Source organism: Nicotiana sylvestris, chromosome 12 (genome assembly GCF_000393655.2).
Source record: "Nicotiana sylvestris chromosome 12, ASM39365v2, whole genome shotgun sequence".
Classification (NCBI taxonomy): domain Eukaryota; kingdom Viridiplantae; phylum Streptophyta; class Magnoliopsida; order Solanales; family Solanaceae; genus Nicotiana; species Nicotiana sylvestris.
This window is the reverse complement of record NC_091068.1, coordinates 72,897,663-72,914,012: the sequence shown is the minus strand read 5'-3', so window position 1 is coordinate 72,914,012 and position 16,350 is coordinate 72,897,663. Positions and strand designations below refer to the sequence as shown.

Genomic DNA, 16,350 nt, shown 5'->3' with positions numbered 1-16,350 from the left:
CATTTAACTTGTATCCACTTTTTAAATTTTATTTAATTTGTACTCATTGTCTATACAACTTCAGGCTTTTTTCTCCTCCTCCTTCTTCTTCTTCTTCGGGTAATAGTGATTTTATAAGATTTTTGTAAATATATTTTAAGGTAGTTTATGATGTTTTACAATGGTGAGCTGTTGTGACACTTTATTTTTTACTATTACTTACGTTTTGCTTCGTTAGATTTATTATTGTTTTGACAAATTGATGATTACGGTTTGTTCTAGATGATATTTAGATGTTGTGTTTCACATTTGAGCTCATTTGGAGTAGATTTAGGCATTAAATTGTATATTGAATTGTTAAAATTCGAAGAACAAATTTTTGTTTCTGCGCAATTTGCACTTCAGGCCTATTTGGCCTTAAGTACATGAAAACGTTTGGTTGTACTTCAGACCTTTTGGCCTTAAGTACATCTGAAGTGTAATTTTTCACTTCAGACTTATTGTCCTTAAGTGTAGGAAAACGTTTGTTGCACTTCAGACCTTTTGGCCTTAAGTGCATCTGAAATGTAATTTTTCACTTCAGACTTATTGACCTTAAGTGCATGAAACCATTGGTTTTACTTCAGACCTATTTGGCCTTAAGTGCATCTGAAGTGCAATTTTTTACTTTAGACTTACTGCCTTAAGTGTAGAAAAATGTTTGTTTCACTTTAGACCTTTTGGTCTTAAGTGTATCTAAAATGCAACTTTTCACTTCTATGATGACCCAAAAGGTCATCACTTCTCTTAAAAGTCAATTCTGTATTCTGAGGCCTTAAAACCCTCCTTTTCTCTTACCTCAATTTGCGTGTGCAGTCTGGACGTATATCCGGAAAGCTTTTATGTGAAAATTTGAGGAAAATACTAATTTTGCCTTTAAAATTGAATTTAAGTTAACTTCCGTCAATATTTTGGGTAAACGGATCCGGACCCGTGATTTGACGGTCTCGAAATTAAATTCCGAGGTCCCAAGCCCGAGAAACGAATTTTTGAAGAAAATTATTTAACTAAAATTTTGAAAATTTAAAGATGTTTGAATTTGATGGTATCGGGCCCGTATTTTAGTTTCGGAGCCCGGTACATGTCTAATATGGTATTTAAGTTATGCCTGTAAAATTTGGTAAGAAACGGAATTCATATGACATGAATCGGACCATCGGTTGTGAAATTTGAACTTAAGAGTTCTTGAGATTTTCCTTTGATTTTGATGCTAAACTTGTAGTTCTAGGTGTTATTTTGGCGATTTGATCGCACGAGCAAGTTCGTATGATGTTTTTAGGATTGTGTGCATGTTTGGTTTGGAGCCCCGAGGGCTCAGGTGAGTTTCGGGGAGTCTTCGGGGTGTTTTTTACTTAGAAAAATCTGGTATAGTTGTTTTATCTGGTGTCTGATGCACCATGCTTCGCGATCGCGAAAGGGAAACTAGGTTGGGGAGGATTTTACCCTATGCGAACGCGAGACCAAGGTCACGAACGCGGAGCATTGGGGGGACTGCTCTACGCGAAAGCGACCGGTCAACCGCGAACGCGTAGCTTTAGGATGGGCTGGTCAGGGAACCTAGGGGAGAACTACGCGAACGCGAGCCCTTTATCGCGAATGCGAAGGCAGGGCTGGGCTAAGCCTTCGCGAACGTGTAGCTTCTCCGGCGATCGAGTAAGTCCTCAGATGGCAGCTCTTCGCGAACGCGATGAACACTGTCGCATAACACTTAAAACAGAACCAGAACGGGAATTTAGCCATATTTTTATATCTTCTTCCATAAAATCAGACCTTGAGCGATTTTTGAAGAAGGATTTCACCACCAAACTATAGGTATGTATTCTTAGACTCATTTCCTTCATTTTTCATCAACACCCATTAGATTTCTAGGCCTAAATCTTGTTATTTAAGGGTAGAAATTAGTGATTTTAAAAGAATTAGGGATTTTACAAATTTGGGGATTTAGACCTCGATTTGGGGTCGGATTCCAAAACTAATTGCATATTTGGGCTCGTGGGTGAATGTATATTTGAATTTTGGTCCGAACCTCGAGTTTTGACCAAGCGGGTCCGGAATCGATTTTTGGATTTTTGGGAAAAATGTTAGGAAAGCTACAATTAAGCATTGGGTATGAATTCTTTAGCATTTATTGATGTCAATAAGTTAATATTGGCTAGATACATTTGAATTGGAAGTGGAATCAAGGGGGAAAGCGATAGTTGAGGCTTGATTCGTGGTCGTGGAATCGAGGTAAGTGTTTAGTCTAACCTTAGCTTGAGGGAATAGGTGTTGTGCTTTATTTGCTATGTGCTAGTGTAGTGTACGATGTATAAGTGTGGTAACGAGTATCTATACGTTGGTGTCAAGCATGCCCGTGAATCTTAAAGTGTGATCGTTGTGTTTCTTAATAAATACTACAAATGCCTAAATTGTTGATTATCCATGTTGAGCAAGACTTATGATTATCTTCTTGGTATTTGTTTATTGTTGAGCATTGGCTCCAGTTGAGGTTCATTTGTGAAGTTAATTGTTGGTACAAGTTTGGTTATAGTTGATTCCCTTGCCGTGACGTATTTTATTCTTATTGTTGATTCCCTTGTCGGGTTGTACTTATTCTTATTGTTGATTTTCTTGCCGGGATGTTGTTGTTGCCGTTGTTTGGGTGAGGAAAGAGTGATAAAGCACGAAGGGTGATACCGTGTACATTTACATTGATATTGATGCATGTGGTGAGGAAGAGAGATAAAGCACGAAGGGTGATGTCGTGTACATTTACATTAATATTGATGCATATGGTGAGGAAGAGAGATAAAGCACGAAGGGTGATGCCGTGAATATTTTCATTATTGGTTGCATGGTGAGGATTGAGAGTAAAAGCACAAAGGGCGATGCCGTGCACTTATTTCCAGTTTGTTATGCTTTCTTGTTGTTATCGGTTCAAGTGCCTTAATTGTTTCATTCCGTTATTTCTGTGATTCTTTATGTTGGTATTCCCCCATAGCATGTTACCCCTCCCCGTTACTTGTGAATTGCTTCTATTACTGTTATTCTGCCAGATACTGTTTAACTGCAGGTTATGTTGTTTATTGTGTCCTAGCCTCGTCACTACTTCACCGAGGTTAGGCTCGACACTTACTCAGTACATGGGGTCGGTTGTACTGATACTACACTCTGCATTCTTTTGTGCAGATCCCGATACTTGAGCATACAAACCTTAGCTAGGGGTTGCTGCCTTTAGTCCATCGGAGACCCGAGGTAGTCCTGCAGGCGTCCGCAGGCCTTGGCATCCCCTCTCTATCTTGTTTCATTCTGTTCTTTTCTATTTCAGAGACATACATGTATTTTCTTTGTTCAGACCCTATTTGTAGTATTCTCAGATAGTCCGTGAGATTGTGACACCAGTTTTGGGCGGATTATTTCTATGGAATCGTATTTCTATTAAGTTAAATTCTTAGATTTCGTCTTCCGCATTTCTTCTTCTTATTATTATTATTCCGCCGTTGATCATATGTAAATTTGTAATTGTTAAAAGGTTAATGAAAAAAGGTAATAAAATTTGTAACACTCGGCTTGCCTAGCTTTCATGAATAGGTGCCATCACGACTCCCGAGGGTGGTAAATCCGGGTCGTGACAACTTCAAACTTATTGGACTTAAGTGCATGAAATCATTGGTTACACATGCACTTCAGACCTATTTGGCCTTAAGTGCAATATTTTCATTTCAGACTAATTTTTTTAACTTCAGACCTGATAAGTCTGAAGTTGATCATAAAGTGAGTAGGCTTGCAATTTTTTTTGTAAAGTGGGTATAGGTTCAATTATGACCCCAAAATCGGGTATAGATGCAAAAATCATTTTTGTTCTTATTTTATTGAGAGAAATTAAAAAATAGCCAGATTTACAAGTGGTCATTCAAAAATAGCCAGAGTTTCAAAAGTAATCGAAATTTAGCCACTTTTCACGTAAAGATAAATCTGAACGAAAACACTGCTCAAAATACGAAAAAATACTCTAGCATAATATACTGAATTTTGGAGCACCGGTGCTCCAGTCTGCAGTACATTATACTGGATCCTGCAAAGTATACCGGTCCAGCATAATATGCTGGAAGTTCATACACAGGTGCACCGAACTCTAGTATATTATGCTGGATCGGTCTCTGTTGCAGCAAAATATTGGCTATTTTTCAATAACTTGACAAACGCTGGCTATTTTTGAATGACCAGTCCGAAAACTGGCCAGACCGTGCTATTTTAACTATTTTATTGGCTTTGGGCTTTTGAATAAAGCAAGGGCAGGCCCATTACAATTGGCGGCAAAGACCCCTTCAATTGGGCGTTAAACCCTTCATTTCATTTTCACCAAATTCGCACCCACAGGAGTTAAAACCCTTGGTCATTTCAGCTTTTAATCGTCAGTTTTTCCGGAGCTCTGCTGCCGTCGACCAATCATGGTGAGACGGCGTCGCGAAGAAACCGAACCTGAGACGTTGTACAACACGGTTTTCGTGGATACCAACCTTGATACCCACTTGGCTTTAATTGTCTCCGACTCCGATTATGTCTCTGATCTCAAAGGTAGTTATTATTTATACTGGAAGCTGTTTTATACATTCTAATCCCTGGATACCTCTGTTAGTAAAATTACTCTTAGTTCAATTAAAAGAAATCTCGAGGCGTTGGGGACACGTGCACCCACTGAATATATGTTGGGTGTGGCTCTGGCAACAAGGTAAATGTTGGTTAATTCTGTATGAGATTAAATTACAGTGTAGAATTTTTTTTACACAATCAGGTCCCTTATTAGGTAATTAGGTAAATCTCTTGATAAATATTAATTGGTAATATGGTAAAATGGTAATTGGCCTTGTTATCACAGGTAAAATACATTGACAATGTAAAATTGGCTTTGTTATCACAGGTAAAATACATTGATAATGTAAAATTTTTTTAAATTGTCATGTGTATATAACTTAAATTCATTTATTATTCAGAGTATAAAATTTTTCTTTGCTAGTTCTAGTTTGCTTATAATTGATATTTAAACTCTTGATTGAGGAATGATTAAGTTACTAAAGAGTTCAATTGCCTGATATGCGTTTTTGTGTTATGCAGAAAAGATTGTATTTGAACATTTAAGGTGCTTTCCTGAGAAGAGGGAGTTGAAGATTTCTTCTGTGAAGGTTTGTTTCTAATCCTCCAACTCACTATTTTTTCTTGTGTATATTCTTGTACCGTAATGATGATTTTAATTATTTCTATTTCCTAACAGGTGAAACGGAAAGGACATTATTATCACCTGCCTGATAGTATGCTTGTCACTAGTGTGTTTGAGGGTATCAAAAAGGGTTGGTTCCTTTCTGTTGATGCTTCTAGCTGTGACCAAGGCTTACTTCGTATCACATATCCGCAAAATGGAGCTGACTATCTTCTCCCTAGTGATTCATTCAAAGCAATGGCTAAACAGAAGGTTTTTGATACTAATGAACCTGACCCGGCTCACGGAAACTTGGCATCAAGCTCCATCGTGAAAGATAAGGATGTCGCCAAGGCCGTTGGTGAATTCAAGAGTGTGAAGCCCATGGATGAATCACAGGAACTTTCTCCTAGAGCTGGTCCTGTGGCAAAGAAGTGTAAAATGAAGCATACAGAAGATATAGTCAACCACCCGGTAACAGATACCCACGCTTCAAAGCATGGTGTAGGTAATGATGATTTTGATTATAAGATTGTTGGAAATGATACTACTTCGACAAATTGTGATGAAGAACAATGGGTGACTATAAACATGAAACTGAAAGATGCCAGTGCTGAACCTTTAAGAAACCAACCTTCTGATCCCAGTAAGATATCAAAACTGGGAAAGAAGAAATGTAGGCTGGGTGGGGCAAGTGCTGAAATCTCTGGTGTGCAGGATGAGCAATGTGGAAATAGGAACAATGATACACTTGACGAAACATCGAAGTCTGGGACCATTGAAAGTAAAGTGAAAAAATTGGGTACCAAGAAAAGCAGTCGAGGTCCCACCAAGTTCAATCATAGGGATGTCTTGATGGTCGCAATTCCAGAGAACTCCACAGCACATAGACCAATAAAGTCAGCTTTAGCAGACGCATTGGGAGACCAATCTGTGGGAACAGATACAGCCCATAAGAAGAGCAAAAAGAAGAAGGGAAAGGGCTCATCCATGTGCCATGATGAAGTTGCCTGTATGGTTCTGAGTTCCGATGAAAAACTTGAGGGGAATAGGAGGTTAGAGCAAAATGAAGGAGTTGAAATGAAGATCTGTGACAAGTTGACTGATGTTGACTGTACTATTCATGTTACTCAATCTGGACTCCAAGAAACATCTCCAGTTAAAAATCAAACTTCAAACAAAGAGTGGCCAGCACCAGTCAGCAAGGAGTTCTATGAAATGTATTCAGTTGGCCAACCTATGTGTGAATCTATTCTCTCAGGAGATAATGAACCTAGAACTGATGGTGCTAATACAACTGGAGAACAAGAGGAGCTGACATCGAACTGTGATTTTGAAATGCGGATGAGTGAGAAGTTGGGCGATGCAAGTACCAAGGATCCAGTGTCTTCCTTCCTGTTGGCACATTCGCAAGGAGCAGCAGAGAATAGAATTGGGAGGAAGCAAAGCAAGGCCAAGAAGTCAACTCGTCGTCATGAGTTAGATATGAAAAATATTGTTGAGGCTTCTAAAAATACTAGTGCATCTGAGCAAGATATAGTCCGCCATGATGGTTCTGGTGATGCAACTACAAAGGCTGGTGGAAGTATTGTGCCAAAAGCTGATATAAACGAAATAGGGAAAAGATGCAAGTTGTCAGTTACTCAAGGTGCTGAGACCTCCCTTCCTTCAGATAACAATAAAGCAACTGGGGCATCTAAAGAACAATTTCTCTCAGCTGAAAAGTCATTGGATGACAAGGGGAACATTGAATCTGGAAATGCAAGCAGCACGAAGCGGAAGAAAAAGAGTCGCAGGCAATCTGCTGAAAAGATTCCTGATAAATTAGATGGAGAGGATGACAGTAGGGTGAACTGCCCCTCTTTAGCTGCAGGAATTGGACCTATAGCTGGTCCTGTAACTGAGCAGAGTAAGAAAGTTGAAATTTCGTCTGATGCTGGAAAGCTGCAGATTTGTCTAGATACAGAGGTGAAAGGGTCGTCTCATAACAAGGATCTCATGCAAGTTCAATCTGCAACATGCAAATCTTCAGATCATGCCAAAGCAGAAATGACCATTAAGGAAGTGGAAACTATCTCTGCAGCTCCATCTGATGTGAAGGTTGCTGAAGGACATGAAAACTCTGGTCGAAGTAAGAAAAAGAAGGCAAAAAGGAAGGAGGTTACCAGTAATATTGATGTTTCATGTGCCCCTTCGGCAATGCATGATCCTCCAGCTAATCATTTCTTTCAAGGGTCTAATCAAGATAAAGATGCATTGCCCGCCACCGAAAGAAAGGGAGCTTCAGAACAAGAGTCAAAGATTGCCTATGCTGCAGGTTCTCATCAACACGTTGAGAAGACAACCCTCATTGAGGCAGAGCTTCTTCCTGTTGAGGAGAAGGAAAATGAGTTTGAGCATTTGCTGCTTAACCAAACTGGTAAAAATCAGGAGACTGTAAGCCTTGTAGAAAGGAAACTGAAAACCAAAACCAAAAAGAGCCAAAGTTCTAAGAAGAGTAAATCTGATTTGGCTATTCAAGACCAGGAAGTCAGTCACAAAGAATTAGCAGCTTCAAATGATAATCCGAGAGACGTGAGCCCTCTGCCAGAGCCAATGGAGATAATTGAGTCAGGTAAAAATACTAATGTTGATTGGTTGGATATTACCAAGTTGGAAAATCAGAGAAATCCTGGTACTGACTCCAATTCAAAGAGTTCTGGGAAGGAGTTAAGAAATGCTAACTCTTTTCGTGTGCCATCTCATCCTTTGGCCAAGGGTAAGTTAGAGGAGACGCATGAGCCTGAAATTAATACTGATAAAAGCGAGAGTATAAACTTCAAGAAATATTTTATTCCTGGTCAACAACGGGGTCAAGTTGCATCAAAGAAACCAACGAAATCAAACAGAGACATAAAAGCTGGCAGAAAATCAAAGAAGGATGGAGTGATTTCTGGGGGCACTTCGGAAGATATCTTGAACTCAAGAACTGAGGTGACAGTTCCAAGTCACTCTAGCGTTCAGGGAGATAAAACTCTTGAAGACACTGGAATGCTTGCAACTTTTGATGCTCCTGCTTCCGAAAAGGATTGTAAAGAACCTATGGAGGAATCTATGTCCAGCTCAAGCTCAAGAGGTTCTGATAGATTCCCCGAGAACAGAAGACAGCAAACAGGTTCCGAAATCCAAAGTTTGGCTACCAAAAATACAAAAATGAGAACTGGAGACCTCGAGGATTGTACACCAAAGAGAGGAGTGCTTCCTACATCAGGGCCTAAATTTGGGGATAGTAGATCGAGAAGGTCTGGCAGTAAGGGGGGTGGAAATTCTGATTCTGCGACTGAGACTCCATCTGATTATTCATCCTCTTCTGGCTACTCGGTTGAAGGAAGTGATATAAGTCAGGCTTCTACTCCAAATGGTAATTGCAAATTTAATCTGCTAAAATTTTCCTTTCATGTCTAGACAGTCAAATATGTTCTTATATTGACATCCACAAAAAATTTGAGACCTTTTACTCAAAAAAAAGCCAAGTGACTCATGTTAGGGTGATAAACAATCTGTAAGGCTTGGTATAATATCATATCAAACCAATTGAAAATTTTGCTAAACAGAAGGCCAGGTAACATAAGCACTGAGCTCTGTGGCTGCCATTCTTCTGATTTCCAAACAGCACCGAATCAACTCCTACCCTATCCTCCTCCCCTGACAGGCTAGCCGCTAGGATTTAAAGGAAAATGGGAAGTTCTTCATTTCTACTTTATGGGCTTAATCATTCCTATGATAATATAGAGGACTCCTTATTTTGCTGATGGATAAAAAATCAATGCAACATATATCTCAAGTACATTCTATAGTTGGCCATATAGAGAAGGACTCCTTTTTTTTGCTGATGGATAAAAAATCAATGCAACATATATCACAAATACATTCTATAATTTCTTGTTCTCCATTCTTCATTCCGTTTATAAGCTAATTTCTACTTCCCTATGTTGACTTGATAGGAGCTAATGTTGCAAAACACGACGATGCTGGTGCAAAGCGTAAGGTCAAATCAAAGTAAGTGTGAGATCTCTTAATTTTTTTCTTAAAGCCCTTAGTTAAACATGGTTCTTTTTTTAAATGTGCATCAATGTTTAAATCAGCACTAAGGAGGTGCTATGGTTGCATCCAAAATATTACAAGTGAAAAACTGAGAAAAGTTACCAGATTGCCTATACAAGAGATTCTATGAACTTGGAAAACGTTTCAGCATCATTTACCCATTCTAATCTACACTAAAAAGATATCGACATAATACCTTCAGATTTGACATTCAAAATTGACTACTTTTCATTGTCAACAAATCTTCTATTCCTTTCTCTACAAATTCACCACTATGTGCAAGCTGGGATTGTGTCCATACTTTCTTTAGTTACACGTGGTTCTTTCTAACGGTAGATTATGGCTTTTGAATGGTAAAATTCTTTATCCTACTATTTGTTCTGAATTTTGCTCTTAACCACTAGGCAGTAGCTTGATCTGGTGGTAAATTCTGCCTGTATGTGCTGCCATAAAATATTATGTCAAATTATTGTACTAAGTAAATTTTTTCCTTGCTCAAAAGCTATTATCTCTTTCATTCCTCTACTTTGTGACTGTCACTTGTGCACAACAGTTAAATGAGTGTCTGTGATTGGTAAAGGCTGTTAATGACAGGTGGAGAAAACTTAAGGATGACATGTTTCCAATGTTATACTCTTGAGTCTTATAAGATGGGATGGGAATATTTGCATGTCAGAAACTCTTGTGTTAGAGCAAATGATTTAGCACAGATGGAATAGACAATGAGTTTGTCTAAGTTATCCATGTATATTTTTTATTTATTTATGAAATTCTTGGTGCTTATGATCACACTGTATATTCCAACAGCTTTTTAGGTCAGGACATAACCATAGATATGATCCTGAGAAGCTCTAGCCGTTTCAAGAAGGCTAAGGTTATAGCTGCTCAAAGTCAAGATGAAGAAAGTCAGCCTGTTGATGTTGTCCCTGATAGTCTAGCAGACGCTTGGAACCAGTAACTCCCTCTCCTTGGTTGCGGGTGAACTGAACCCAAACCCAAATTTTGGTACAAAATCACCCGTCCATAGCACCCTCCTCCCTCTTTAATCGTCTGTCACCTTGGGCTTTCCGAAGCAACAAGAAAAATAAAAACAAGGAGAAAAGTTTTTTTTTGGCCTGTACGTACTTATGTATTACTATCATTAACTAAAGGTTAATCAGGTTTACATTGTACACCGATTTATATTCATGCACATGACGTGATTTTGGTTCTGGTTTTGGAATTTTGTCTGATATTGATTACGTTGTGCCTGTGTAATTCATTCAATAGTTGAAACCTAAAGAAAGGTACCTTTGCTGTGGTTGACGAACTACACGTGGCAGATTGTTTAACCATTTAGTATTAGAAGAGGGGTTGCTCTGATGGTAAGCAACCCCACTTCCAACCGAGAGGTTGTGAGTTCGAGTCTCCCCAAGAGCAAGGTGGGAAGTTCTTGGAGGAAAGGATGCCGGTGGTCTATTTGGAAACAGTTTCTACCCTAGGGTAGGGGTAAGGTCTGTGTACACACTACCCTCCCCAGACCCCACTAAGTGGGATTATACTGGGTTGTTGTTGTTGTATTAGAAGAAACTTACTGGTTTGATTAAACCAGGTTCGACTGATATGAGCCATTTAAGGGGATTAGAAAAGTGAAGAAAAAGAAAAAAGTCAGAAACCAATTTGAGTGCTTAGCCAGCATTCATGGCCGAAAGTGATATTGACAATTAGACATAAAGAAATCTTGTGCCCGTCGTTGACGCATCATGCTTTGATTGAACAAATGAGTAATTTATTCTATGTTCAGCTATCACCGTTCCACTTCCGTTGGACATTAATAACCTGTTTGGCCAAGCTTCTCAAGAGAAAAAAAGTGTTTTTTTTTTCAAAAGCACTTTTCTTTTTCTAATTTGAGGTGTTCGGCCAAGCTTATTTGGGAAAAAAAAGTGCTTTTGCGAAGAAGCAGTTTCAGAGAAGCAGAAAAAAATAGCTTCTTTCCAAAAGCAGAAGCAGTTTTGGCTTTTCTTCTTACCTAAAATACCCTTAACAAAATATAGTATATACCAAAATAACCCTTAGACCTAATACTTAGGATATTAATTTATAAATATTTCTTCTTATTTTTAGGAACTTTCTAATATATAGTGACTTTAGGGGTGAATGTTTTTATATTTGTTGAAGAAATTTTAATATATTTAATTTATATTAAAAGAATTAAGTACTTTTTAATTTTATTTTCATATTTTACTTAAATAAAATGAATTTTTTTAATTATTGCATGTAATAACAAAATTTTGATATTATTTATTTACTTATAATATTAATTATTAAGTAAATCTATTCATGTCCTTATTCGTAATTTGACACTTAAAAGCACTTTCTAAAAAGCTTATTTCTCAAAAGTGTTTTTCAGACTGATTAGCCAAACACAAACTGCTTCTCTCCAAAAGTACTTTTTTCAAAAGCACTTCTCAAAATAAGTTGATTTCTCCAGCTTGGCCAAACAGGCTATAAGAGCCCGTTTGGCCAAGCTGCCAAAATCTGCTTATTTTGGAAAGTACTTCTTTCCGGAAGTACTTTTGAAAAAACAACAATAACGACCCAGTATAATCCCACAAGTGGGGTGTGGGAAGGATAATATGTACGCAAATCTTACCCTACCCCGAGGGACAGAGAGGCTGTTTCCAGGAGACCCTCGGCTCAAGAAGGCAACAAGAAATGATATATTAGTACCATCAATAGAATCATAATAAAATAGCAGCAATATAAGAAATACGAAATAGATAGAAAGTACAATAATAACCAGCAGATAAAGCCCTGCATCAGTAGATGACCACTAACATCCTAAAACTAACTCCTAACTGGCTAGTCTCACTCTGGTGCGCCGTAGAAATATCTACAATCTCCTCCTAACCTACAACCTTAATGCTCGACCTCCACAATTCCCTGTCAAAGGCCATGTCCTCAGTAATCCTAAGTCGCGCCATGTCCTGCCTGATCACCTCTCCCCAATACTTTTTAGTTCGCCCTTTACCTCTCCTCATGCCCACCACAACTAGTCGCTCACACCTCCTCACTGGTGCCTCAGTGCTCCTCCTCTGAATGTTCCCGAACCATCTGAGTCTTTCTTCCCGTATCTTGTCCTTCATGTAGGCCACGCCCAACTTCTCTTGAATATCTTCATTCCTAATCTTATCCATCCTTATATGCCCGTACATCCACCTCAATATCCGCATCTCTGCTACTTTCATCTTCTGGATGTGTGAGTTCTTAACCGGCCAACACTCAGTCCCATACAACATGGCAGGCCTAACCACTGCTCTATAAAACTTATCTTTTAGTAACGGTGACACTTTCTTGTCACATAGGACTCCCGATGCTAACCTCCATTTCATCCACCCCACCCCTATACGGTATGTGACATCCTCGTTGATCTCCCGATCCCCTGAATACTTTTGAAAAAAGTACTTTTGAAAAAAAATACTTTGTGTTTGGCCAATTCATTTAAAAAGTATTTTTTGTAATATTTGATAAACAAATTGTGTTTGGCCAATCTTTCTAAAAAGTGCTTTTGAGTGTCAAATTACCAAAAAGGATAGTACAAAGGTCTTATAATTATTTTAAAGAGAATTATAAACTTAAATATTTATCATAAGATACTTTTATTATTTATTATTTTATTTAGTTAAAATATGAAACATAAAGTAAACATACGTATTAAAGAATTAAATCAATTTTAAATATATAGTTATACCAAAACATATAATATTATCTTGTATATTTACTTATTGTTACATGATGACTTGAATAATCAAAATACATCATTCAGTATGAATTAGAAGTCTATTCCACAAATTACTATATATTGATAACCCACCATGAAATAATAAATAAAGTCACTCACATGTGATAACATTTCTCAATAATTTCATATCTACGTCTATCGCACAACGCCTTCATATTAGTAGAAGACTTGCCTTGCATTTCTAAAGGAATACCAGAAGGCTCATCTCCTTCCTCAATCTCTGCAGTAATGTCTGTATTAGTATAATAGTTGAATTCCTTATCGTTAGAAGAATATTGTCGGATGAAATTATGTATAGCCATGGTAGTTGTAACTAGATGATTCTTAGTGTCAAACTTGAAAGATGGCATTAAGCGTAAAATAGAAATATATTTAAAATAAATTGTTTTCGTAAAAAAAAGTTAAGTATGTTTAATTCAAATTCAAAAAAATAACTAATTATTAACAACACATAATGTATAATTTAGTTTTTTAAAAAATTATTAAAAAAATTAATTATTACCTAACCTAACTAACATTGTACTAAATTGTCAAATAGCCTATTGTGAGGCTGCCACTTCTTCTTTAATAATAATATAGATAGATTGTACAATGCTATTATAAATTTATTATCTATTTGTAGGTAATTTTCACAAATTAGATTTGATAACTGTTTTAAAGATCCGGGAACTAATAGCATGTAACAGAAGAAATTACAAAATAATTATTTATAGGAAAAGAATTGATAATCTAGAGAAGGATGTAGATAATTTACTTTAATATGAAAAAAGAAGAAAATAAGTTGGAAAGTTACAAGACATTACACAAACAAAAAATAAAAAACAAGAAAAATCAATAAAAAGTTTAGAAAGTTACAATATGATTCATATATATGATATCTTTAATTTTTAAAAGAATGGTAAAAACCAGAAACAAAAATGAAAAGAAAAAACTTAAATCAACAAGGGATAATTTGGACAATATAAATTTATAGTGAGGATAGATTTGTCTTGAATAAATTAACTTTTTGCTTCTGCTTCTTGAAATAAGCTAGAATTTTCTGCTTCTTCCCAAAAGCAGAAAAACTGCTTCTGGCGCTGGCCAAAAGTACTTCTCCATCTTGGCCAAACAGTTCAAATTTTTTAACAGAAAAAGTACCTTTGGGCTTTCCAAAAGCTTGGCCTAACAGGCTCTAAGAATCCTTCCTCTCTTTAGTAAGTATTAGTTAGCTACCTTTCTTTTTCTCAAAAGCGTAGGACAAATGAATTTCATTTCTTATAGAATACTTTTTCATGCTAGTCTTTTCTTTTGAATTTAACTATATCAATTTTGTTGTTGTTTCTTCATGTTACACTCCTAACATCTACGAGCTTTGCTTATTTTACCACTGAAAAATGTAAGAAATGTTAAAGAACGCATAAAAGAGAAGCATTACAATGAATAATGAATTGACATCTAATATAAAACTATAGAATACGTCAGTAAAAAATGTCAAAGAACCCATAAAAGAGAAGCATTACAATAAACTGACAATTAACATAAAACTATTGAAAATGTCAGTGTAAAATATAAGAAACATTTAATGCTATAACTAATGTTAATCTTCTTGGAATTGAGCCCTAGTTAATTTTAATTTGCTTGGAATTGAGATCTAGTTATATTGCACATTTCTGATTTTAGGTAATTCTATTACTAAAATATTTATATTTAAAAGATAAAAAAGAACTCTCACCATTTCAGTTTGTAGTTAGGGAGAAGGTCTTTGGATTGGAGCTATTACCAAATGACAAAAATAAAAAATAAGAATGAAGTTCTTTTGTATTATTTTTCTTTGTTTAAAAATAGAAGTAATAATGATAAAGAAACATAGCAATAACCAAAAAGTCAAAAAGGATACCCAACTTGTTCTTCAAAGAATAAAAGTTATATTGTCCTACAACTACTAACTAAAGTCCAAAAAGAATTTAATGTCCAGCATTACTCCAACCTGGAAAGAAAGAAGAAGAAAAAAAAAATACCCGAACCGGTTCGATCAACTCTTTTTCGTGAAAACAACTTCGGTATCCAAACCGAATCCATCAATGGTTCGAGTATGAACCAACTCGGACCGCTTAAACAGTTTCTTCAACGGCTCAACACTGTACAAATCGTTCGCCGAATACTTATCAGCCCGTCTAGATAACGCCACGTGCAAAACACAAAACCCTCCGGCCTTCAACGTCCGTTCGATCTCCGACACATATTTCTCCGGATAAAGCGCGTGGTCAAAAACATTAGAAAATTCCAAATCAAACGTCTCATCTTCAAACGGCTGATTATGAAAATCGCCCTTCACTACCAACGGCGGGTACGGTACAAGATCCATTCCGATCGAATCGGATACTCCGACCCGCTTCAGCGCTTCAACTTCCTGACCCATGCGGGCACCAATGCAGAGCACTTTCGATGAATCTGAAAGAAGACTCCTAGTTTTAAGCTGGCCGAAGAATTTTGAGAAAACTTGAATTTTCCGGTCCCAGTCACGGGTTGTCCATATTTTTCGTAGTTTCGGATTGAGGGTCTTGTTGAGCTGTTTCTGGATGTAGGAATCGTAGGTAGCGTATCCAGGTCGAATTTTGAGATCCGAATCGGAGTTTGATGTTGTGGTGGTGGTGGTGGAGATGAGGGCGGAGAAAGAATTCCGATGAGAGAGAAAAAGGAGGAGAGGTATTGATATGAGGATACCGAAAAAGATGCATTTGGATATTGTGAAAGATGATTTTGATACAATTTCTTTCATCTTTACATACAATATAATATATATACAACAATTATATTATGCTCAATTTCAATAGGCTATATATATGCAAGAGAAATGAAAAGCTGTACTGTTCAAAACTTTCCGGCGAATACAGGGCATTGGAGGGAACTAGTTAAGAAGAAAATAGGGGAGAGGAGAAAGGATGCATGAGTCAATGGGAGCGGTGCTTCCTGTTGTGAGTATGTCTTTTTGGTGGTATATATTATTCACCCTCTATAGCAGTACCATATAAGGCGATAATAGCAATGTGCGTTCACACTAAGAATGACATTAAAACAATTTTTTGTTTGTTCAACTTAAGATGCATTAGTAAAAGGTAGGAGTGTCCGACTTACAATTTTATACGATCATGATGATTTTTTTTTTTTACAACATTTAGATAATATCCTTAAGTTGGAGTATTCACGTTACTTTCTGCATCTTCAGGTATTTTTTGAACCCGGTAGCGGGTATCGATTGTTCAGAGCCAAAGTCATCGGAGTTTAGCAAGGTAGTTGACCGGCGTTCGCAGCA

At 37.1% G+C, this 16,350-nt stretch overlaps 2 protein-coding genes across 2 annotated transcripts; one reads left to right on the top strand and one right to left on the bottom strand.

Annotated features, from left to right (window-relative positions):
- The first annotated feature begins 4,361 nt into the window (after positions 1–4,361).
- On the top strand, positions 4,362–10,449 carry LOC104229013 (uncharacterized). Its single transcript, XM_009781576.2, has 5 exons — positions 4,362–4,575; positions 5,113–5,180; positions 5,270–8,594; positions 9,178–9,232; positions 10,085–10,449. Exons 1-5 carry the CDS (start codon positions 4,449–4,451, stop codon positions 10,233–10,235), a joined length of 3,726 nt encoding a protein of 1,241 aa, XP_009779878.1. The 5' UTR covers positions 4,362–4,448; the 3' UTR covers positions 10,236–10,449.
- Positions 10,450–13,001: 2,552 nt separating this feature from the next.
- On the bottom strand, positions 13,002–16,140 carry LOC104229014 (uncharacterized). Its single transcript, XM_009781577.2, has 2 exons — positions 15,056–16,140; positions 13,002–13,278 (listed from the first exon to the last, which is right to left on the bottom strand). Exon 1 carries the CDS (start codon positions 15,814–15,816, stop codon positions 15,070–15,072), a length of 747 nt encoding a protein of 248 aa, XP_009779879.1. The 5' UTR covers positions 15,817–16,140; the 3' UTR covers positions 13,002–13,278; positions 15,056–15,069.
- Positions 16,141–16,350: the final 210 nt, after the last annotated feature.